Here is a 23,971-nt window from a genome sequence, read left to right as displayed (position 1 = left end):
TTCCAATTTCTCTGGGGCAAATTCAGAATAAATCTTTGTTGCAAGAACAGATTTCTTCCACCTCCAGCAATTCATTGCAAAATCTGCAGCTTCTGGAAATTACTACAATTATATGAAAAGAACTTTTATTTCTGTGATAGTGTGCAACTGAAAAGATATCAGAGGGAACTTCACATGCAATATACAAACCAAACTCAGACTCTTAAAATGCAGTCTTTTCTGGAAGAGAATATAAAAACATTTCTCTGCACTAAACAGAATACTTCAGTGTTTAGAAGGTGAAGCAAGAAATTATTCAACAATTCAAACCTGAAGAGACTGTGAAGTGGGAATAATGTAAATTCCTTAAGCTAGGATGGGCCCATTAGATTCATAAATCAGTTTTGCTTGTCAAAAGCACTTTCCTTTCATTGATACACAACTACAAGTGGTTCAAAAGGGAAAGACTTGTACCTGCAATGTCTCAAAATTTGTCTCAGTGTCTACTGGGAATCTCTTGTACAGTGTGTTGAAAGACAAAACCCAAAGGTGGGAGTGCAGGGATACAAGATATGTAAAATGAGCCCATTCTAATTAGACTAAAAGATCCTATACCTTCAAATAGATTAATGTCATGTATTGAGTCACTCCTCATTGAAGAAACTGCTTTCTAATTATCTTTTCTCTGGAGAGATCTCCGTCTTCAATTATCTTTTCAGATTTTCATTGAAAAAGAAAATTATCTTTCTATTAAAGAAGAGTGGAAATTAAAAGTACCTACACAACTTTTTTTTCCACAAGAGGGTATTGAAGGAAAAACGCCTTATTTAGAAGTAAGGAAACATTCCATTCCTTCCTCATTTCCCTGTTAAAAATGGTGAAGCACAGTAAAAGTCAAAATTGCAGTTTTCTAGAGCTGTATTTATACATGATATTCTCCACGTTACTGCCTGAAGAGGACCAGTTTCAGGTGGCTGATATTGTCAGAGTTACATGGGAGCCAGAGGAGGTATTGCTGATTTACACCAGCTCTAGGACTGATTCATAGAGTTGAATGGTTGGTTTGTTTGTGTTTATTGTTTTGTTTTGTGAAGCTTTCTAAAAGCACTCTAGCTGCTTCAGTACTCATCAGGATAGTATTTTAGAATCTTAGTGTTGAGCAGTCCAGTTTTATAGCTCTCCCCAGCTGTCATTGTACAGATACCAGAGGTCCATATTAATTGTTAAAAATGTCAGGGAAAAGAGGTGGAGAGTTTCCTTTTTTTCTGTGTTGATCTTTATGTATGACTACATGCCATAATGAAAGAAACAAAATGGCATAAAGATGAAATCCCTCATAATTGTGGGGGGTTTGTGTGCAGAAGCAGCATTCATAAGCACAAAAAACCCAGACAAAACTTTACTTTTACACCCAGCACAGATTTTAACTGAACAGCTTTTCTGTGACCACTGAGTGGTCATTTCATATCCTTTTGTAGAGCTGGCTGAGAAACAACTTGAAAATGAATACTCCCATCCTACCACTGTCACAGAAGATGCATCCCATGAGATCTGCACACAGAAAACATTTTGTCTGCAGCTCTTATGCCTCCTTACAGCCTGGATATTTGTTGCCTTGAGAAGCTTCTGTATTCTTTAATATGGGCATGGGACAATGTGACACTGGCAATATGAAGCATACTGTGGAATAGGGGGAACTGATGTATCTCCTCAGTCTTTCTGGAGGAGGAGAGTATCCAAAGTCTAGAGGAGAGTCAGCATGATCTGAAGAACAGACTGGAAGATAGCCAATGACATAATCTGTCAGTATAACCCTCTATGGAGTTATCCTGAGATTTTAATGGCTTGTAGTTACACCTTTTTGTATCTGAATTATGTCATTTAATCATCATCCTAAAGCATCTTAGGATTTCATAAATACAGACATTCCCAGATTGATATGGTTTGAAAAGGTGATTTTAAACCTGGTTTTCTATCAATGAAAGCATGAACATGGGATATTCTAATCAAACAAGGAAGGTGTTCTTTTCCTTAGAACTGCTAATGGGAAATGTAGAATAAAAAGCTCCAGAGAACAGAAACTTGTATTATAAAAATGCTGAACACAATACAGCTGCTAATTTTTTACAAGATAGTGTGGTAAACTAATCGTGGTAAAAGAGAATCATGTTAATCAGCCACTGTGAAAAAGTCAGTTCTGCAAGTACAATAAAAACTGAGTAGCAATCAGTTTCCCATGCAAAGCATCCTTCCTGGCAGATACAACTCAGGAAATATTTTAAATATGCAGACTGCTCATGAGAGTTCTGATCTAGCTGGAGAGAAATTCATTACACTATAGATAATACAAATATACATTCTATGATGTGGAATATTCACTTTTGAGTACATTATTTATTCCAATGCATTCAGCTGTTTAGCAGGGAAAAGGCAAAACAGTTTTGACAAATGTTAGTAATTTTCTGATTCTTGAATTTACTTACAGTGAGGGAGTTTTCTGAGTTGCAGCTGGAGTTTTTTCTACAAAGGACACCTTGATATGCTTCATTCATGTGGAACATCTGAAATGAATAACAAGGAAGGGATGGAATTTTCAAGAGAAAAAGAAAATAATAAAACGCCCACCATAAAAACTAATTCTCTATAAATAACCTCAATCAGGAAAACCTTTACCCTTGAGACAATCCAAGGCTGTCTTTTTAGTAGCTCTTTCCCCAGTGACAAGAGCAAATTTTCCCATGCCACAAATCATTCCTGTCTATCATTTTTGATATAATCTGAAGGGGAGCCATCCTACCACCATAATGTGCCCTTTTATTTTTCATGCTCAGACAGCATGACTACATGCATATTTATATATTTTGTTGGTAGGACTTACCAAGCTGAGAATCAGTAATTTTGATCTTTCTGTCTGTTTTTCATGCTCTGGGCTAGCAATTTCATTTTTGTAGTGAAGCCCTTGTTTTCATGTCCTCTCACACTTAATCCATGGTTCTGCTCATGTTCTTCTTTTGGATCAGCTTTTCCAGTTGCCCAGTTTTCTAGTTGTTGACTCTTCCATTGTATTGTCTAATTTATATAGAATCAATCCTGTTGAAGAATAAAGATGTTGGTCTTTGCAAAAAGGCTGCAGGAAAAGGTCCCATGGATCAGTATAGTACTGCTGTTTATTCAGAAACTGAATATCTGTTTCCTTGAGGGAATGGCCTTTCCTTTAGTCTTGCAAAATAGTCTATTCCAGTCTCTTCTAGAAGCTGATTTGAACTGAGTATGATTTGAGAGCAGATTCCTTGTGCTTCAGCAGCCTCTTTTTGTATTGTACCTATCATTAAGGTCACAGAACAAAAGCAGGTCTAGATCTGTCATTAACAGCTCCCAGCACTGCTGCCTTTTTACATGGTTTCTTATTCTGTTGCTGTGGTTGCAACACCAGGAAATTGTTTGACTTGAAAGCAATGCTCTTCTATTACTGCATATGAAGCCTCTTTTTCTTGTAATTAGGGAAAGCAAATAGTTTCTCTTTAGCAGAAAATAACTACATCTACCACTGGTTTGGGGTTATGTACACTGGGAAGAAAATAACTAACTACTAGGCAGGTTTTTAAATCCTTTTCTCACTCGTTGGTAGCCTGAGGGCAGAGGTATTATTTGCCGAGCCAGGAGATTTGTAAGCCTGGTTTGAGTTATTGACTGTGTGGGTTTGTACAGCACAAGGAATTCCAGTAATAAAAAGCTCATTCCTAGCTTACATTATTAGTCATCTGTCTTGGGCCATTGCTAAAAGACATGGTCTGATACTCATCCTAGAAAGAGGAAAGTATTGTCTCAGAAGAGCCTGAGTGATGACTCAAATATACATAAAGATGGGAGAGGGACCAGAAAAGGGAGGAACCCACCAAGCCTGAAGGTCTTTGCTGGTGAAAATAATAATTTATGGATAAATCACTTGTGTGTCCTCTGATGGTGAAACGAAGAGGTCATGAGTAGCTCCTGGAATCATTGTAGCAGTGAGGATGACTTGCAGGCTGAATGGTAAAGCCACAGCTTTGGCTGTTGGGTAGGAAAAAGACTGAAGGATGCCCCAAACATTAGGTGCCTTCCCATTTTCATAAAAAATACCATTCTGGGATTGATTCTTGATTGAGTGTAAGTTTTTCTAATACTCAACAGTGCAAAATTACAGCATTCCACTGTTCCTGTTGTTTTATAATGGTTATAAAATGTTAGTCCAATGTAATGCAAAAGGAAATGAAGATTTGGTATGTGATCTGCTTCTTATAACACCAGAAGGCTGTTCCAGATATCACCAGCACTTCTATGTGGTTTCTTTATTAAATTCAAGAAACAAAGGTTACAAGCTTTGAAGTATTTCTGCATAATTTTTTTTTTTATTTCAACTTTCCTACTACTGCACCAATAACAATTACAGTAGTCAATAAAATGAGACTCTCAGTGCTGAAAGCTTAAGCTATTTTAGTCACATTCTACCTAACAGTGCTCAGATTCTGTACAGTAAAATATATTTTTCTTTTGGCAGCCTTTTTTGTGGTTGAGCATAATTTCCTTCCTTATCAGCATCCAGAAGTTGGTCTCATAAAGAAAAGAACAAAACTTTAATTGTATTCTTTTCATTATGAATGAAAATGACCAAGGAATTGCCTTAGTCTTGAACGTTGACAAATTTTTACCATATGACCTTAGGAAAACCTTGCTGAGAAACCATCTGTAGGCCAAGTGAGAGTTTTTTATTTGATAGAGGGAAAGATAACCCTGTCCTGGCTAGGGATTATTGGCTCATTGAGCAGTTCTGCTCTTCTGATCTTGTCTCTGAAGATGAAAGTCTTCACTTTTTCAGAATAGTTTCTACTGTTCCTCTTGTCTGATTGTGGAGCTTTCTCATTGCAATCTGCATTTACTCCATGGAAATAGAGGACAGCTCATAGGGCCAGACCAAAAGACATCAGGTTAATCAACTGTACCCTAAACTTCACACATCATTATGACAGGAAATGTAATCTTTTCATCTCATGGTCCCACGAGTCTTATTAAAATAATTCATTTCAGTTGTATCACAGAAGCTGAGCCTACTGCATAGCACTAGATGGCAGTAACATCCTACACTAACCAGTGGAATCATCAGCTCACTGTGTCTTGGGTCATCTGGGCTGGGAAATGTAAAATAGAACCACATTCCTTTTCAGAGTTTGTTTTGGTCTACAATCTGAGGTTGATCTAGGCTGACCACAAAAACCATTTATCATGCTGGATAGAGCAATCTGCCCTGCAAGGGTGAGCTAATTAAGCTCTTTGTGTGTCTGCCAATAAAACTAGATATTGACAGGTCAGACACCAGCAGAACCAAACAGCTTCATGCAGATCACATTTAGCCAAACCTGGCACCACACACTGCATTATTAGATAAAAGTGATTCATGTCACTAGCATGGTATACAAAAATGCAGTTTCACTTAGTCTTACATGGAGACTTTTTATCAGGTGTAAACTGATGTTACTATTAAGGAATCTCCATTCTTCTTGTGCAGAACAGATGTGAAGCAGCCTGAGAACTGTTAAACACTCACAGGTTTCCACTGCAGAAGCTTCTGTTAGTAACGTGCTGATGTTGAGATAATAGTGTGTTCACTTGAAAGATGCAGAGCTATGATATAAGGAATATCCAAAAGCCAATAGTTGTTTTTTTTTTTTTTTACTCTTTCTTTCACCAGCACATCTCTTGACTGTGGATAAAACAGACTTCTTTGCAGAACACAAAGGTTTGAGTAATAAATGTTTATGTGACTGAAGTCAGATCAACTATCTTGAGTAAAGATTCATCCAGAGACAGGTTATAAGAGTTAACCATACATTGCTTATGTCATGATAAAGTCAAAATATCTTGCAGAGGTTTGTAGTGACTGATCCAGAAAACTTGAGTTTCACTTCTTCTGCTGTTGACTGAGTGGATTACTTTATCTTGTGTTCTGCCTTTAAAATGTAAATGATTATATTTAACTGTCTCTGAAATCATGTCAAGATAAACTAATGCAAGCAGGTTTCAGATGCAGTTACTATTGGCTACTAATTCATCTCATTTCATTTCATTTCAGCCAGAATGAGGATTCTGTCCTGTTCTTCACATTTCATTACTCCGGGCTCCTTCAGTCAGAACCAACATTTTATGCAAGGAACCAGTAAGTCACTTTAATTTTGCACCACTTCCTTTTCTCCCTGACTTTTCACACACATGGTCTGTCCAGTGTAAACCTCTTCAGAAGCCAAGCAAATAACATTAAAATGAATGAGTGTAGTCTTGTTTGATTACAACAGCTATAATTTAGAAGAAATCTTTATTATTTCCTCTAATATGCAAATTGTCTGTTATAGATCTAATCAAACTTATTCCACACCCTTTCACAGCAAATACTGATCAAAGATTAGTTTCATGAAATTTCTATGATCAAAGAATGCTGTAAAATGTTCTTTGCAGCCACTAAGGCAAAACCCACAAACACTTTTCTGAAAATACAAAATAGAAACAGCACAGTGGTGTTTCTTACTCTTGATGATTCATTGCCAGCATGAGTGATCTACTGACATTGCTAAAATGTTTACCCAGGCTACAGAGCTGTGAGATATAGCTGGCTGCAATTAGTATTTGTCAATATTTTCATCTGTTTCCCTGGCTGTGATGAAGATACTATCAATGCATTTACCAACTGTGAAACTAGAGAGGTAGTACCTTGACTTCTGGTAGAGTGCTGTTGCATTTACTGGGGGAGAATTGAGTTAAATCAATGATATTTACAAGCCAAGGGATGGGGAGTGGGGAAAAGCATGACCCAGAATTTACCTTTGACTTTTTGAGTGGATTCTTGCATGAGGGAGGGGACCTGAGTGAGGGTCCTTCCTTGATAATCCCATTTCAGACTTTACCTCAGTGATTTCTGTAAGTAATGCTGTATCCTACTCTCTTTTTTTCACAAACAGAAGTTTTAGAGCTGTACTTTAACCTCTGAATAGCATGAATTAGCAAAATACTTTTGCTTTTTTTTAAACCAAATAACTATTTTCCATTTTTCTGGTGTTTTTCCAACCCCTCGTGAAACATCAGGAAAGTATCAGGAAAAAGGAAACCAAATGCTGATGTGACTTCTCAGATAAAAAAAATTAAATAATTATACTGTGTCCACATTGCTCCTATTTCCCCAGCCCCCTGATGTAGTCTGCACAGATCAGTGAGCAGTGTGTGCCCGGTGGTGCCCTTGTTTGTTACACTCTACCTGTGGCCCTTTCCTAAGGCTTTGATATGCCTTCCTGGTTCGGCTGTGTTTGGGTACCCAGTTTCCTGTAGTCTTTCCTCACTACTAAGCTCTATTTACTGCCCTTTTCCAGGTGCTGTGTTGCCCTCATTCACTTCACAAGCATGCCTTTCTGCCTGGAGGTATTTTTTTCCTTCCCCTCTACCACATTTCAGTCAGTAATCCTGTGCTCCCAGCCTCTGCCAGCTGACTCACCAGAACGTGTATGCAAGGTCATTCTGTAAGACAATGAGGCTGACAATTTAGCAGTTTCATTCACTGGATCAGAACACATTGGGGGTTTTTTCTCATCTTCCTCAAGTAATCAGTATCTGCTGTCTTGAGCCCACTAACTAAAGGTCTTATTTCCTGCACAGATGTGTTTAGCTTTCTAGATAACCAAAATATCAAATCTATAGCAAAAATTAAGGTAATAATAAATGTATTAATTTCTATCCTGCAAGGCTTCCTTGGCTTCCTAAACTGTGGCCTTTCAGTACACATGAAACAAAACAGGATCCAAAGTCATGTGGCAGATTGGGTTGCTTTACTTTGAGATTGCTGGCTTCAAGGTGAGAGTTCAGTCTCTTATTCTTAAACAGTTTGAAGGATTAATATTTTTGTACCTGGACCTGCAGCAAGTCTGCAACACAACCAGAACAGATCCAGGCTATTAGTAGTTGGAAAAAATGTTAAATTTGTTTCACATAAGAGAAGTAAAAATACTATTTTCCTCATTTTTCTGTGACAATTGGAGAATTGTCCCTTCTTTCCTCAAAAACATGGAGATTTGTTTTTCTCACTGCTGTCCCTCTCTTTGCATCTTTTTCTGGATATGTTTTCTTTTTAATAATAAAATATGAAAAGTGGGAAGATGAGGTAGGAAAAGTTTAAGTACCTTGGTTTTGGATTTGAAATTAATCTGATAAATATTATTTCTAGTATGTTGGAAAAATGACAGAAAAAATTTTATTCCACTGCTTATTTGTGTACATTACCACATTATAAACTTCAGTAGTATTTGGGAAAAAAAATGCTGTTTGTAAGACTATGTAGCTGCTGTAGACAAAACCACACATTTAATTGATAAATGGCAATTTACAGAGAGAAATCCAAAGGGAAAGGCTCAATATTTGTCCTTTTAACCCACCTAAAAACATGTGACATTAGAATAGCCTTCTACAGTATTTGCAATTTCCTCTAATATCCCCAGTGAACCAGATGAGCTTTGTGGAGCTTTGCTTCTCTCCCAGAAATAGACTCCACTATCCCAGCTCACTGATGTTTCATTCATTTGATCTCTCTGCTGTGGAAGCTACTGAAGGCATACTACTGAACTGCTATTCTGAGGAGTTAAAAAAAGGAACATTTTGTATTTCTCCTGTTTTGCTGCTGCAGGCAATGCACTCATTCTTACTCTCAAACAAAAGAGCATTTGATTTGGAGTCTCTGTGCAAGGCAAGGGTGGAGCAATGTAGATCATTTTTTTACCTTTCAAAATACTAAGGGAAAACAGGAAACCACACAAGTTGAAGCTATCTTATCTAGGGAAGAATGCTCTAAGAGCCTGGCATTTCCATTAGTGCAACAGGGCTAAACTAATACAAGTTTGCTACTTAAAAAGTCAGAAGACTGCATTATTTTTGTTCTTTGATTAGTTAGACCGTGACACCATAGCAAGCCAAAAATGTCCAAATTTCAAAATATGTCTCTACTCAATGCAAAAAAAGGGGAAAATGTACCTGAAAAATTGCCCTGATTTTTAAATGGAAACCAGAGGAAAGTTTTTATTATAAAACAGCATGTGTAGTTTATCACATCATTTTAAACAAAAATATAATCTGCTTTCAGATTGCTGCTTAACACTGACAAACATAATTTGATGTTCAATGTTGTCTTTTCAGTCCAGTTTTCACCCACATTTTTCTTAGTTGCAACAGTTATCAGTTCCAAAAGACATAATACTTATTCCCGCATAAATCCAGACCCATCGATCCATGTACATATATAGGGAATAAAAAAGCATTTACAATTCAGTAAAAAGCACAAGCACTGACAGGCATAAAGGTAATAGATGAGTAGAAGAAGACCCTTGGGAGTGATGTCTGTGCTCTTCTCCCCAGAGCAGGAATCATGGATAAGTTGGAAGCTCACTGGGCTAAGATGTCAGAAGGTCAGATGACACATTAGGATTTGGGCTCATCCCAGATGTTGACACATTATTGAAGGTGGAAGGGAAAGGAAAAGGCATGTGACAGTAAAGGACATTTTATTCACCAGCAAACATTGATTGGAAATATTTGTCATTGGACCATGTAGAAGCAAATCCACTATAAAATCAGCATAAATATGTCATAATATTCTGTTGCTAAGCACTGAATTCAGCTGGTGATGAGCACCAAGTCTGGTGAAGAAGACTCTACTTACTTGCACTAGCCTTTAATATTAATTTAATTTTAATTAAATATGATTGAGTTTATATCTGACAAAAAAAAAAAAAAAAGCTTCACCATGCATAAAGCTAAAATCCTCTGAGTGCTACTGAGCTCAGCATGTTATCTTTAAAAATAGTGTGCTAGTTAAGGTAAAACTGGATCATTGTGGAGTGCTTAGATATTCCAAATCTGCATTTCATCTTCTCCTTTTATTACATCTCAGCCTTGCCTGGTTGAGCCTTTCAAATACGATCTACAGCTGCTGGATGCAGCAGGAAATGAACAATACCAACTGGCATCAGTAACTTCTTTCTGAGCGTGCAGCACAGCCTCATTGTGGCTGCTGTTGCTGTCCTTTTACAGAGGTAGTCACATTTTCACTCAGTAGTATATTTATTAAGCTTCACTAGCAAAGATTCAGAAAGCCTGCTTAATTTAGTTTAAAATTCCTAGATTTCTCACTAAAATAATACCTATAATTCTAGTTAAAATAATAAACTAAAACAACAATGCAAGCCTACAATAGGCATCTTTTCAAAAATGTGTATGTACCTCTTTCTAACGCAGATCTTGATTATAGGATTTTTTAGACTTGTGCACATCACTGTATGTCAGAGGAATTCAGCTCATTCAAGTTCGTCTGGTAAATAACAGCATTTAGGAAGAAAATAATGCCTCCTTCTCAGAAGGATTCACATTGTAATCTCCAGGATTTGTTATTATTAAAAATCATATAATTCATCTTGGAAGGGACATATGGGATCACATCATCTGGTCCAACCCACGGCCTGGTGCACAGCACCAAAGTTGAAGCTCATTCTAATTTCAAAGTCAGATAAATTGCCTTGGGCCTTCTCCAGCTGAGCTTTGATTATGTCCAAAAATTGAGATTACACATTCTCTCAGAGCAACTTGTTTCATTGCTGATTATCATCCCTGTGAAAAAACCCCTTCCCTTATACTGTCATAAAATATTCCAATATCTACTAATCATAAAAACTATGAAGAGCAGAATTTTAGTTCCCTATTGAAGTCATTGTCACAATAAACTTACTAGCAAAGATACTAAGCATACAGAATTACCAGTGTGAAAGGGAAGATAGGTAAAACTTGTGAAACATATTTTATGAAAGGGAATGATTTATCTACGTGATGCCTCTCACTGTGGTTGGTGATCTGGCAGTGTGTCTACGTCTGTGTTTGCTAGAACATGGCAAAAGGTCCTCAGACCACTTGTTTATTCTTATTCTCTAACTTGTTCCTAATATATTTAAAAATTGTTTTTCTCAGATACTGACATACTTGCCTGCCATTGTAGTGAATTAATCAAGCTCATTATTCAGTGATAATGTTTTCAACTTCATGGTTCCTAGAACCACACCTTAAGTGTTATCACGGGTCAGTTTATTCCCATGTTAAAAGAAAAAAATCAGTGGAAGGCAATGTACCCTTTCACATACCCACCTCACTCCCAGACAATAGACCCTTTTAGTGTCAAAGTAATTTCCTGCTGGAGAAATGTTCCTACTGTTTGTTTTCATTTGTATAGGTGAACAGGATCATATGATCCTTTCACAGGGTAAATGGGTTGGTCAGGCAGTTCTGGCTTCTTGTGGGCTCATGCCCTCCACTCAAACGTACAAATCAATTCTATGACTTCCATGCTGAGAAAATGCATTAACTTTTAAAATGAACAGCAGTCTGGCCTTAAAAAAAATGTTTCAAGCCCACTCTTAAACCGTAACTCCAAATTGCAGCTGAGTATGACACATCCATTTACAGCCAATTACACACAATTTCTGTCACCCTCTGGAAGATAGGTATAGGCAGTAGGAATATTAAAAGCCACAACTTCAGGTGAAAACAAGGAAAGACTTAAAGCCCTTCAAGATATGGATAGGCAGAGATGCAGTGAGCCTTGAAACTTGACAGCAGGCATCTATTCCAAGTATGTACAGCACATCTTTGGCCTTATGTACCATAGAAGATGAACTGCTACAATCCCAAAATTGCCATTCTAGGAACACCATCTATTAAAATGATTAATACTCAAGAGTTTCTTCCATAGATGAAGAACAGTAAGAGAATTAAGCTTGGGTCAAAACCTGATTCTTACAGTATCACAAAGCCCATAATAGAGCCTCTTCTGCCTCCAGTCATGAAATAAGCCTTAGAAAAATCTCAAAACCTGCATGAAATCTATTGAGGACAGACAAAGGCAAACTCACTCAAATCTTAATGTTACAGCTAGTCATGCTTAAACTGCAGGACCAGCTTTCAAGTTTATTAGTTGCACAGCTGGGATGCAGGAAATTTTTCACAAAGCGAAAATTAATACCTATATTCAAGTACTGTCAACATAATTGCTTATTATGGCATGTTCTAGTGAAACACTTACTCACAGGATGCAGTTCTTCTTACTTTGAAAATGAAGGTTTTCAGTGGAGAGTTGTTCTGATTTAAAATACTCCTGTCTCACAGCAGGACTCCAGGATACTTTCCTAATTCAGATTCCAGATGAAAATAATCATTTATGGTCAAGTTCTCAGAGAACAGGGAACACTGAACAGAGAGAAAGATGATGTTCTCTTCTTAAGTGCATGTGTTCAAACGTAATCCTAAGTAGTATGTTAATTGGCAGCTGCAGAGAAGATTTAGGATGCTTACATATCAGCTTTATTTACCTTACTGGTCAGGATTCCTTGGAAATTTGCAGTTACAAGCCAGTGGTATGAAAAAATTTTAGCAAAACTGCTCTTGCTATGGAGATTTGTTGTTACTGCTTTTCAAAGAGCATTTATCTTCCATATAGTCCATCTAGATGTGTAACAACATACCTGTTGCTACCTCCTGTCATAAGCCTTCCTCCCTATTCCTGAATGGAGGTTTTCTGTGTTTTAAACCTTTAAGAGAGGGGTGAAAAGCAAAGTTTTCTGTCTGAAAGTCATCATCTCCTCTATCAGAAGACCACAGTGTGACAGTGAATTGGGTTGTGAACTATCCTGTTTAGCGGAAGGCAAATCCACACTCAGGGAAAGATTACACTCAGCCAAGTGAAATTTAAATAGCATTAGATCCCATTTGAAAATATATACACAGAGAATTGACAATGGAAAGCAAAAGTGTTGGTGGGAAGTTATATGGTCTATCAGTGTGCATTAATATTATAAGTCTATTCCCCTATCTTCCTACATTTTTTCCACTAATTTATAAAAACAACCAATGCCCTGCTTGAGAAATGAAGTATCAACCAGATGTTTCCTGAGCAAAGACAACTTGTGTTTCCCTTTACACATCATCTTCTGAGAGGCAGCACTACAGATTGTGTATCTGACATCATTCACTCTGTTGACTTTGGGTTACTCAGAATCTTTCCTTTACTTTACCTTCCAACTCAAATATGAGAGTTTTACAGAGATCCCACGGAAAGAATAGATTTGAGTTACTAGAACACAATGTGGAAGAATTGTTTATGTTCACTTTGTTATATCACTCCTTATGGAAACATGAGTGACCAGGCATCCCCAGAAGGAACTACTTCTTTATGTGAAGAATAAAATGCAAAAATATGTTTTTGTGAGAGCTGATAATTTTAAAACAAATGTGCTGTATGGGAATAGATTCCAATCCCATTTTGATTTATGGAAAGTCTGATTATTGCACTTTGGATCACATACCTGCTTACTGCCAGAAACTACAGCATTTTTCTAGTTCTGTTTGGCTACTAGGAAAACTTAATTAGTCACCATTAATCTGTAGAGGGAGATACCTACCGAGCTGTTCATTGCAGCAGGGGAGAGGAGAGGCTCAGTCATTATCTGACAGAAATGCTTCATTCTTTTTATTCAAAGCACCCTCTGTTTACAACAGATCATTCTACAAGAACAAACTTTGAGCTCCATTTTTAGGCAAGCTGGTGGAAACAGAAATCTAACTTTTAGGTGCCACTTTAACAAAGAATGTAGGATGGGGTTTTTTGTGGGCTTTTTTTTGTTTGTTTTTTGTTTTGTTTTGGCTTGGTTTGGTTTGGGTGTTTTGATTTGGTTTGTTTTTTTTTATCCTGTGCACCAAAACTCATAATGCATAATGACTTACAAATTTCACAGCAGGTAGATTATTGCTTAAGGTATCCAGAAAACTTCACGAGATGCACATAAAATTTATACAAGATCACAATTTAATCTGTTATAAATACAGCTCTAAAATGCTTTATGAATACCACTAGATGGGCACATAATTTTAACAGAAGATCCCTGTTGCATTCATCTCACATCATTGGATATTTGCTTATGAAGAGAGGAAAAGCTGTTTAATCAAATGCATTTTAACTTGAAAAGCTGTGCACAAGAATCTGCCTGTGCAAGTTTTACTAAGGAGATGTGAGCAAAGGCCCTGTACTTGATGCCCTCAGTGTGAGGTCTGTAGGAAATCAAGTTTTCAGTGAGATTGACAATAGAGCCATTCAGCCTCTTGAACCCTCAGTCGTACTGTGCCAGCCCACTGCAGGCAAATCTATGCTATGACTTGATGACAAATAACTGTAATGATAAAGATACAATCATGAACTGATGAATAAAAAAATGTTTTCACTTTTCCGTTGCTTCAATTAAAAAATAAGCAATATTATGGATTGGCTGGAGAAAAAGGATGAAAAATAGATTACCTCATATGGACACAACTGATCTCCATGCATATCCTCAGCTTACCAGGTACACATGGCTTGTAAACCTTGAAATGCCTGGAAGTTTTAGGTAGGTTTACAAATACAGGTAACAGGGTTTGTACTGCTGTGGTACAGAGGCCAGTTCTGTTCAGAAGGAATTGAAAATCACTTAGTTTGCAACATTGATTGAGGAATATTTATACTCTACTAGTCCCCTTTTTAAATTCTGTTATATTAAGCCAAGAATAGGCTTCTTTGATTTTCTATCTTTTTTTTTAATAACCTACCTAGTACTGCCTATGCCCATTTGCTTCAGGACATAACTTCCATCCATATCCTCTTATTCAAAAGAAGCTCTGATATTCTTGTTCTTGCTTATGCTTTTTGAATTCCTACATACTTAGCTCACTGCTAAAATGCTTTCTAAACTCTAAAGGTAATTTTAAAAAACATTACCAAAACCCAAATTTGACAATTGAAAGACTCAGGTAAAACCATCACATTCTTGATAAGGTGGAGATAATTCATTTTCAGTACATATAAATAAAAACTTGGCTCCAGTTCCAGTAAGTGCCTGTGTACAAAAATCATAGGAAGTTAAAAAGAACTACACTTCTGAACTATTCCCTCTCAATGTCTCTTCTTTATCTTCTATGAAAAGAAAAACTGAAAGCTAAATTTAAAATGGATTGAAAACTGTCTAGCACTGTAATAACAGATCCAGTAATGGTCTCCAAGTCAAAGATTCTTGAAAAATTCCTCAACTGCTGGCAGCAAGCTCTTCAGAACACACGGAATCCTACTTAGTTCTCATGAATCCAAGTTATTCTTTCAAAAAGCCTTGAAAAATAAAACAGCCCATGACATCAGCCTTGTCATTTGTGACCTGCCCAGCACAGCCACTCTTGAACCTGAAAGGTGGAACAAAAGCACTGCATGGGTAGAATAATGATTTATTGGAAACAAGTATTTACACAAAGTATCAAGGCAACCACTTCAGCCATTTATTTTTAACAAGACAAAGCTGCCCCACTTTAGTTTGTCCACAGTAACAGGATTAGATTTAATAACAATGCACACTATTTCAAAACACCTGGGATTAAGGCTCTCTCATCTTCTATGCACTCCACAAAGGTGCTGAAAATTTAGTTTCCTGCTCAGTTGTACTTTTAGTGGATTACCATCCAAAACTACAATTTCAATCATTGACACCAGCATTAAATTTTAAAATGCAAGCAAGCCCAAGCTTCACATCAAGTTCATTCACATTCTGTTGCAGGCATTTGGTTTAAAATTACTTCCAATTTCAATCTGGTATCCAAGCTGCTTTTATGGATAAGGCTACTGGCTCTGAAGATATAATTTATTCTCCTTAAAGCAGACACAGAATCCAACTCCTGTTTTTCTAGCTAGACACAGCTAATGATTTTTCATTTTCATACAGGAATATTGATAAAATGTAACTGATATAAATCATTAAGTTTCAATAGGAAGTCACCCTGCAAAGTCACAAAGGCAGATCCAGGCATAACACTCGAAGAGAAATTTCAGCCCAAGCTCAGACATTTTTCTTAGCAAGATCATTGTCTCTTGCGTCAGGATGAAACATTTCAGTCAGCAGAACTCCTCTAGCTGACACCTGACAATCAGCACAAGCAAAGCATGGGAGACAAAGCTGAACTTAAGTAGTTGTAAAAGGATGCACTTGTCAGAGACAGCTGGAGATGGAAACAAAGATTTAAAACAATTCACTGCATAAACCAACTAAAATAAAATTCTAACATTAGAGGTAGATTTTATCCAGTGTAATATATAGTAGCCATTCCTGTAAGTGCAGAGCTGTAGAAATTAAACAATTCAGATCAACTTTGACCTAAATGCTCTTAGAATAATCACGGCAAGCTTTTTGCACATCCTTCAAGAAAGCAGGCACACCACTCTGTAAAGAGAAAAGTAGAAAAGTCATTCTTGAACAATTTAATCAAGAAAAACTATACATAAGTGAGAATTGCCACTATAAATTTAAGGCCTTCAAATACAGAACAACTTTGAGATGTGTTACAAAGCATCAAACCATTTGATGCCTCTTGAGCAGGCTGCATTACTAAAGTTTGCTTGTGTTAAGACATTGGATATGCTCTGGAACATGGAGTTACTCACTTTGTTGCAAAAATTTACCCTGTCTTGTTGACTAACCAAAGGAATCTGATAAGAATTAAAACAAAATAAATGAAGATAACTGCCATGAGAGCAGGCAATAGGGAGACTATAAAAATAGAAGAAATGGAAAGGTCAATAGATCAGTTTCAGAAGAAGACAATTCTATCTATCATGCAAAGAAATATATGGGTGCAGTGAATCCATGGTTAGAAACAGCCTAAAACAATTGTGCTGTCAACCTTTACTTACCTTGGCAGTCCAATTGACCAGCCATGAAGGAATCATGCCACCAGGATTATCAAAATAGTACATATAGACTAGAGACAAGGGAGAAGTTACCAGAAGGTTATTCAGCCATAGACTGTTAGCTCCTAACACCATATGACAGAACTGTCAGTGTGCATGACTGAACCACCAAGCACAACACTTCTGTTCTAAATTCTTCACAAAAAAGTCAGCTTGCACTGGAATGGAATGTGAAGTAAGAGCAGCCATTCCCAGCTAGCCTTAGGGAATCTGAGAGTGCCACAATATTCATTTAGACTATTGCAAACCACTTTAAGCATCCTGTCTTACAAAATAAGGCTGTCTTTAAAGGACTGATTTCAGACATGAGTCAATCTCTAGGCAAACTCTTGAATGTATAAATCTGTCAATCATGATACTTGTATCATTGCTGAGTTACCCAGGCTGCAGTTAGCATCAGGCTCTACCTAACAGAACTGCCAAGAAAAGCCTCCCTCTCCCAGCCTGCCAGAAAAAGTCTCCCTCTCCCAGCCTCCTCTGTGTGCAATCTGCTAATACATTCTTTGGCTCCACAACTTGTGATCACACTTTCTTGATCCCTTACCTTTAGATCCAGTTTTGCCATCACTTTCTATTGCCAGACTTTGCTTATAGCTTTTAACTCTGATGATGCCAGGCTTTTCAGGGCACTGAGGAACAGACACACTTTGAGCTAACACAACCCAGATCTTCCTTCCATCAACATCCATCTCTCGACACTCCCGAATATAGACATACTATATGCCAAGTTGAGGAGGCATGTCAAAACACTGTCAGCTTGACAGATGATGAATTGACAAGTGAATTCCATTACAAATACCAGCCCCTTCATGCTATTTCTTATGTTTCTAGAGGATTCAACCCTGCAGAGTAATAATTCAGCTTTGTGAGCTTCAGCTGTGCATGGGAAGAGTCACCCACACTCTTCTTTCTGCTATACATATTCATGTCACATGAGGACTGCAGGATCTTTGATGAAGTGCAGCAGAGCTGTAGAGTCAGTACACTGCTGAGATCCCTGGGTGACAAGGTAACAAAAACTGAAAGGGGAAAAAAGCTTGAAAGGATACATCTCTGTTTGAGAGAGGAAAAGGGTATTTCACTTGCCAGTAGATCACTTTTTCACCATCATTTGTTTTTTCATATAGTTCTGTGGTTGGAAAAAGAAGATTGTTAGGTATTTTTAATTTCTACTGCAACAAAACCACACACAGCATCAAACACTGCTCAGATTTATGACAGGAACACATTTTACACACAGCCCTTATGTCAAAATTGATATATATGCAAAGTTTTGGCAGTAAAAGACATTTAATAAAGTTCTGCAGCAGCATTGTTCAGGAACCAAATACACCAGAGCACCAATAAACCACAGCATCATGCTATCCACCAGGGGTCACTGGAGCATCGGTTTATTCACTTTCTAACTGCAGAGCTTTCCTTATGCAAAGAGATTAAGACACTTTTAAAGACCTGGATGCAATTTTCAGCTACTAACTCATCTACCTTTGTATCTTTTCAAACACAGAAAAACACACAATAAGCATTCAGTAGAGTCTGTCATGACTAGTGAACAGCTTCTGATCAAAACAGAATACACTGCATTTTAATTGATAACCAGATTTCACTTAGCATTACCACATTAGGTCTGTTTTATTCACAACAGGCACACCTGCATTTGCTGCTTTAGCAATCAGTTATTGCTATGAAATTGTTGGCAAGTGTTATCTTAATCAGGACAGAGTTACAATCAGGAGCAGCATGTTTCAGTTCTGCCCAAGCACTTTGTATCACACCCCAGAAGCGTGTGGTACCACAAGCACTGTTCTACAGCCTAGTTCCATCATACAGACAAACAGTTCTAAAGAATGAGTGAGCTTGTGTCAATTCTTAAGCCAAAAGGAAAGTGTTAACATTATGTTTATGCCCTTCAAGAGTTAACTTTTGTAAAGTGCTGGACTTGAAGTAGCAGCAGCACAAGTATAAATTCACAGACGACAATATCATGGTCAGCAAGGATATAAACATCAGCTCTGCAACATTATCTACTTTTTAGTTTAAGGGTGTAGCTTCCCCCGACTGCTTCCTTTCTTTTCTGTAAGAAGGCATTATGAAAAAAACCTGTTTGTTTAAGGATCCTAAATGCATTTAAATCAAAGATTACTGAAGTAACTTAAAGATAACACAGTATTTTTACATCCAATAGGGTAATGTTGACTCCCACTATAGCTCTTTTGTTCATTAATGACAAAGTGGCCTTTACTACAAGAAAGGTATTGTCCATTTTAACAAATACCACTTACTAATAAAGACAGAGCTGCTTTGGCTTGGCCAAGGACTGCCATTACATGGATACCAGGTTCAACTCCCTTTTTCAAAGACAAAATAATAAACACAACTATTAAGTTTAACTAAATAAGTTAAACTAAACTAAATAATTTCTTTCTTTATAAAAGCCCAAAGTCAACAAATATTCTCTTGATACACCCACTTCTGATTGTAAAAGGTGCTGAGAACAACCAGTGCTTCCCGTAAAAGACATTCCAGCACGCATCAAACTGGAGCAAGCCATTGCCCTGCTCTGCTGTGATATGCACAAAAAGTACCATCTCAATTTCTCTTCAGAACATCTATTAGAATTTAACCTAGGAATGCTAAAGTCTGGCTGAAGTCTACCTGTGAAGAAAGCTGTAGTGGGAAGAGTCCACGTGGACAGTTTGCTTTTAAACTGCCAAGATGAGCTTACCTTTCGCATACTGATCCCACTGTTTTCTGAAATCTAAATCCATATAGACATCAACACACAGTTTTGGGGGACAGTCAGTAAGACCACCGAAGATTTTATATTCATAAAGTCCTGATTGCTGTGGAAAGAGAATGGAGAGAGGAAAGTCACACAGGAAAGGGAAGTACTCTGCAGCAGGGAGAACAGCTGAAGGAAATTAGGTGGGGCACATACTACAAATTTGCTCAAGAGCTGTGAAAGCGAGTGCTCAAAAAACAATACAAGATTCAGTCTTTAACCTCTTGACTTTTCGATCTACACATGAAAGTTTAAATCTAGACAGGCTGACCTGCCCAGCACAATGGTTGTTCCTTCCCTTACACCAGTACCCTTTTACTTCATAAGGAGTTCCAAAGGGACCATGTTTCTTCAAACACACGTTCCCCTTTTCATCTCCAGTGGTCAAAGTGGAATAAATCTTGCCCACACTGAAGCTTATCAGAAACTTTAAATTGTTATGGCAAGGTCTCCAGACCCTATATGATGCATTTAAGAATCTCAGCCATATCCAGGAGTACTGTGTGATACAAAGTACTGGGTGACTTGGAATGGTCATGCTTATACTTCAGGCTGTGACACAAGAATGCCTTAAAATGCTCACGTTTCTATACAATCCACTATTATGTCTGCTTTGAACACTGATAAGATATTTTCTTTATGAAAGCTGCCTGCACTGAAGGGGTGGGGTGCAGGATATCTCCTATATTAATGCTTTTAATGTTTCTCTCAACATATGGAAACTCCATCAGATCAGTGCCTATAGAGCAATGTTTGTTCTATTGTTAGTACCAGTTCAGGACTAAATTAAAACAATGAGAGTTTTCTGAATATATAGTGTAGCAGTCACATTCAAGCATTCTCAAGGAAAGGAAGGATTATACAACATTATGTTAGTGAATAGTGATTTTTAATTCTTCCCCTCCTTTTCACAAATCAACCCTAGATGAGGATTTAATATACCAGATGACCAAGAAGCTTAAGTTAATCATCTTTACTGCAGCTTCACTGAAGCATCAGTCCCTAGCTTCAAACCTCAACTGTTCAGCACCTGTGCAGCCCCATGCACTCACGTTGTCTTTTACAAAGGCATTAACACTCTTATTTTCACAAAAAATATCTAATTTTGAAAATATCACACGTGAAACTGAACCCAACAGAATATGCCAAAGCTCTACACTGATGCTTTAAAACTAATTGCTTAAGGCAGAACAGCTAATCACGATCCTTCCTTCTCTGGTAATTCAGAAGGAAAAAAAAAAATCACTTCCTCGTGTGAAGTTGGGCTGTTCTTCGACTGAAGAATACGAAGAAGCCTTTGTATTCTTTTTGTGGACTTGGATTAAAACTGCACCTTCAGAGGTAACAAGCTCACCCCAAACCTTAACCCCACAGTCAACATGCAAAGCTGACTTTTCTTCTAGTCCTTTAGCTTCTTATAAGTTGGTGGTTATTTTGTTGTTTGGTTGGTTGGTTGGTTTTGTGGTTTTATTTTTTGACAGAAGAAAGCCATGCAGTAATTTTCTTATTTAAGCTATCAGAGCTCTGAGATTTTGCACAGCACCACCTGCTTTCTACTTCACTGAGGACAGACTACAGCTCGCACTCCCAGGGTGAAACAATTCAGTTCTGGAAGCCTAAGCTCTTTTATTTCCCTCCCAAAAGATGTTAATTTCATTCCAACCCTTTCTCAACTAAATCCCAATTGTAGAGAGAGAAAGGTGGAAAATCAGATTGAAAGAAGTTTTGGAGAGAGGGAGAAGGCAGGGAAGCAGGAGCCTGCGGCAGAGCAGGATGCTGTAGCACAGGAAGTGCTCTAGAACCGGTGTGCAGGGATCGGTCCGTCCTTCACCACCCCCATCCCTTACAGGGGGCTCGGGAGATCCAGAGCGGTTCCTGTGGCCGTCAGCAAATTAATTTCTCCCGACGCCAGCTATTAACGAGCTCTGAGAGCCTCACAGTCCGCAGGTTCCCCCAGCAGGTTTTAAGAGCGCTGTTTACTGCGGCTTTCCCCATCAGCAGCAGTTAATTGCATTATCCTGAAAGCTGCTTTCTGGGAGCCTGGAGAAATTGAGCCGAGGGACGGGCAAGGGACCTCAGCCTGACCTGTGCGGGGCTCCGGCGGCTCTGGACCGGGACAGCCGGCTCTGCCCTGATCCGGCTCCTCGGCAGCGCTCCCCCCGCTCCCCGCCCCGGAGCGCTCCCCCAAGCAGGGCCCAGCCCCGGGCAGGGGGGGGCGGAGGAGCGGCCGCTCCCCGGAGCTGGGGAGCTTACCCCCTCCCGCCCACCTCGTCGTACAGCCGGTAGATCCTCACGCCCATGCTCTCCACCAGGAGCTGCCAGGGCCCCCCCGCAGTCGGCGCCGGCTGGTCCAGCTCCCGGCAGGCGGCCTGAAACTGCTCCTCGGAGAAGCCCCGCGGCGGCGGCGCCTCCATTCTGCGGGCGGGCGGGAGGCGGCTGCGGGACGCGGGGCTCCGACGGCCCCAATGGGCCCGGCCAATGGCCGCCGCCGCTCCTCCCCGCCCGGGCCCCGCCGCGCCCCGGGGCTGCCGTGCCAGGGCTGCGGGTCAGGGCACCGCAGAGGGCCGGCCCGGTGCGGTATCGGGGGTTGGGGCCGCCCGTGAACCCACGGGCCCTGTACGGGTGCAGCGCTGGGATTAGTTTCTCGGCGCTGTCCCAGGTTTCCCGATGGGGTCCCAGTTGGTAGGTAGTGCGTGTGGGAGGTGGTTTTCAATGTGCATCTCATTTGTGTAGGGCCGGAGTAGAGCTGGTGTGTGGGTCAGGGCGTTTCCTTTTCAGTGTTCCCCAAGGGGGGAGATTGAATAGTCTTGTATTTTTATATATGTATTTTCACGTTTTGAAAAGCAGTCCTCCCTACGAATTGACTGCTGAAATGATAATATATTAAGAACAGATAACTGCTGCACACAGCTGGTTGGTTGGGGTGTTTGACACAGCCATGCACAATTTGAGGCCCTGGCCCAAGGGGCAGCAAGGAAGAGGTGGCAGCAGACTCTTCCCCAGGGTGGGCTGGGGGGGACAGGGTCGATCTTCTTGCTGAACATTGTCTTTGGAACAAACAAGCAGCTCTGAGCTATGGGATGTCATCAAACCTACTATCTGACAAAGAGCCTATGTGACAGCACTAGCCCAATGTATCAGTGGTAACCTCTGCACAAAGCTGGCAAAATTTAGCTTTTTCTAGCTTCCCTGCCAAGTGGTTGAGTTCTTTGACAAAGTATTCACTTATGTCAGCTGTCCCTTCCAGTTCCAGTCAATTGGTTTGCAAGCAGAACATGAGGGTTTCTGGCTGACTCTGGTTTGGACATTCAGGCCAAGTGTCACCCTTTCACAGTCCAGAAAACCTAGGGTTCAAGAGTTCTGGCAGAAGGCAAGATGGTATCTCACACCCCTCCTCCCAACATGCAAATTTGATGCCAAAATTTGACCTGTAGCATCTTTCTAAAATAATGTCACTAATGGTGGCCTCTGCTTGTGCATTGCCTGCTCTCAGCTCCCCAGTGAAACCACTAGACAAACATTCCAATTCTTTTATTTTTGTAGTATGCTTACAGGTATTATGCCCTCTTATTATTGATATTTACACAATACATATAAATATTTTGGTTTATTTGTGTTCTCTGTAAATTACTATGTTTACTTTCAGTCAGCCCAGCTGGTTCTCCAAAACATCACAATACATCTCTTATGGCTGAACCCTTACAAGTAATTCTTGGCTGGGCTGAGCTGACTTCAGTGGAGCTCTAGTGCTCGCCTAGCTGAGGACCTGCTTTTTAAAATGAAGTATGAGACAGCAGTGACATAGATTTAGTTTATCTTGCAGAACTATTGCTTCAAATAGCAGCTTTGCAGTGATTAAATGAAATTTCTATCTCTCTTTTAAATCCCATTCATGCTTTGAAATAGGACTCAGGTGAAACTGAAAGAGCTTGTGGCTCTTGTTTGTACAGAGATGACTTTCACCCAGTATGAAAAGGAGGAGCTGTGAGTCAAAGGTTGATGTTTAACATGCAGCAAGGAAACATGCCTGTGAGATTACAGGAGCTCTTAAGGAGCCTTGTTTGTGCTAAAGGAATAAAGTGGCCATAGCTTGACTCTGACTATTGTTTTATGGTAAATGTTTTGCATTATATGGTTATCTACATGGCATCAGAATTGTAAATTGGCTACAGGCTCCCTGGCCGCTCCCCTTTCCCCCTCATGGAAAAAGAAATTTATCTCACAAGGCCACCCTAGGGACTAAAGCTTTTAAAAAAACAAAAAAAGCATATGTGAACTTTTTTCTTGGTAAATAGGAGTGGTGATTACTAAGAAAGCACAAACCATTCTGAAAGGAGACTTTATTTCCT

At 39.1% G+C, this 23,971-nt stretch overlaps 1 protein-coding gene across 1 annotated transcript; it reads right to left on the bottom strand.

Annotated features, from left to right (window-relative positions):
• Window positions 1–15,314: 15,314 nt before the first annotated feature.
• On the bottom strand, window positions 15,315–22,050 carry PCTP (phosphatidylcholine transfer protein). Its single transcript, XM_030461874.1, has 6 exons — window positions 21,890–22,050; window positions 19,566–19,683; window positions 17,890–17,969; window positions 17,385–17,556; window positions 16,784–16,851; window positions 15,315–16,313 (listed from the first exon to the last, which is right to left on the bottom strand). The coding sequence occupies exons 1-6, from the start codon at window positions 22,034–22,036 to the stop codon at window positions 16,248–16,250; spliced, it is 651 nt and encodes a 216-aa protein (XP_030317734.1). The 5' UTR covers window positions 22,037–22,050; the 3' UTR covers window positions 15,315–16,247.
• Between the last annotated feature and the right edge of the window lie 1,921 nt (window positions 22,051–23,971).

Source organism: Calypte anna, chromosome 18, assembly GCF_003957555.1.
Source record: "Calypte anna isolate BGI_N300 chromosome 18, bCalAnn1_v1.p, whole genome shotgun sequence".
Lineage (NCBI taxonomy): Eukaryota > Metazoa > Chordata > Aves > Apodiformes > Trochilidae > Calypte > Calypte anna.
Note: the sequence above shows the minus strand (reverse complement) of the source record. Positions and strands in the feature narration are given on the sequence as shown.

Bases quoted from the DNA above. Each gene is read 5' to 3' on its own strand.
- PCTP (XM_030461874.1), bottom strand. From the start codon at position 22,036: ATGGAGGCGCCGCCGCCGCGGGGCTTCTCCGAGGAGCAGTTTCAGGCC. The intron at 17,557-17,889 runs GTATCCTTTCAA...CTTGGCATATAG, and splicing joins TTCCTCTCTCAAACAGAGAT to TATGTCTATATTCGGGAGTG. The intron at 16,852-17,384 runs GTAAGGGATCAA...CCTTGTCTCTAG, and splicing joins TGGCAAAACTGGATCTAAAG to TCTATATGTACTATTTTGAT.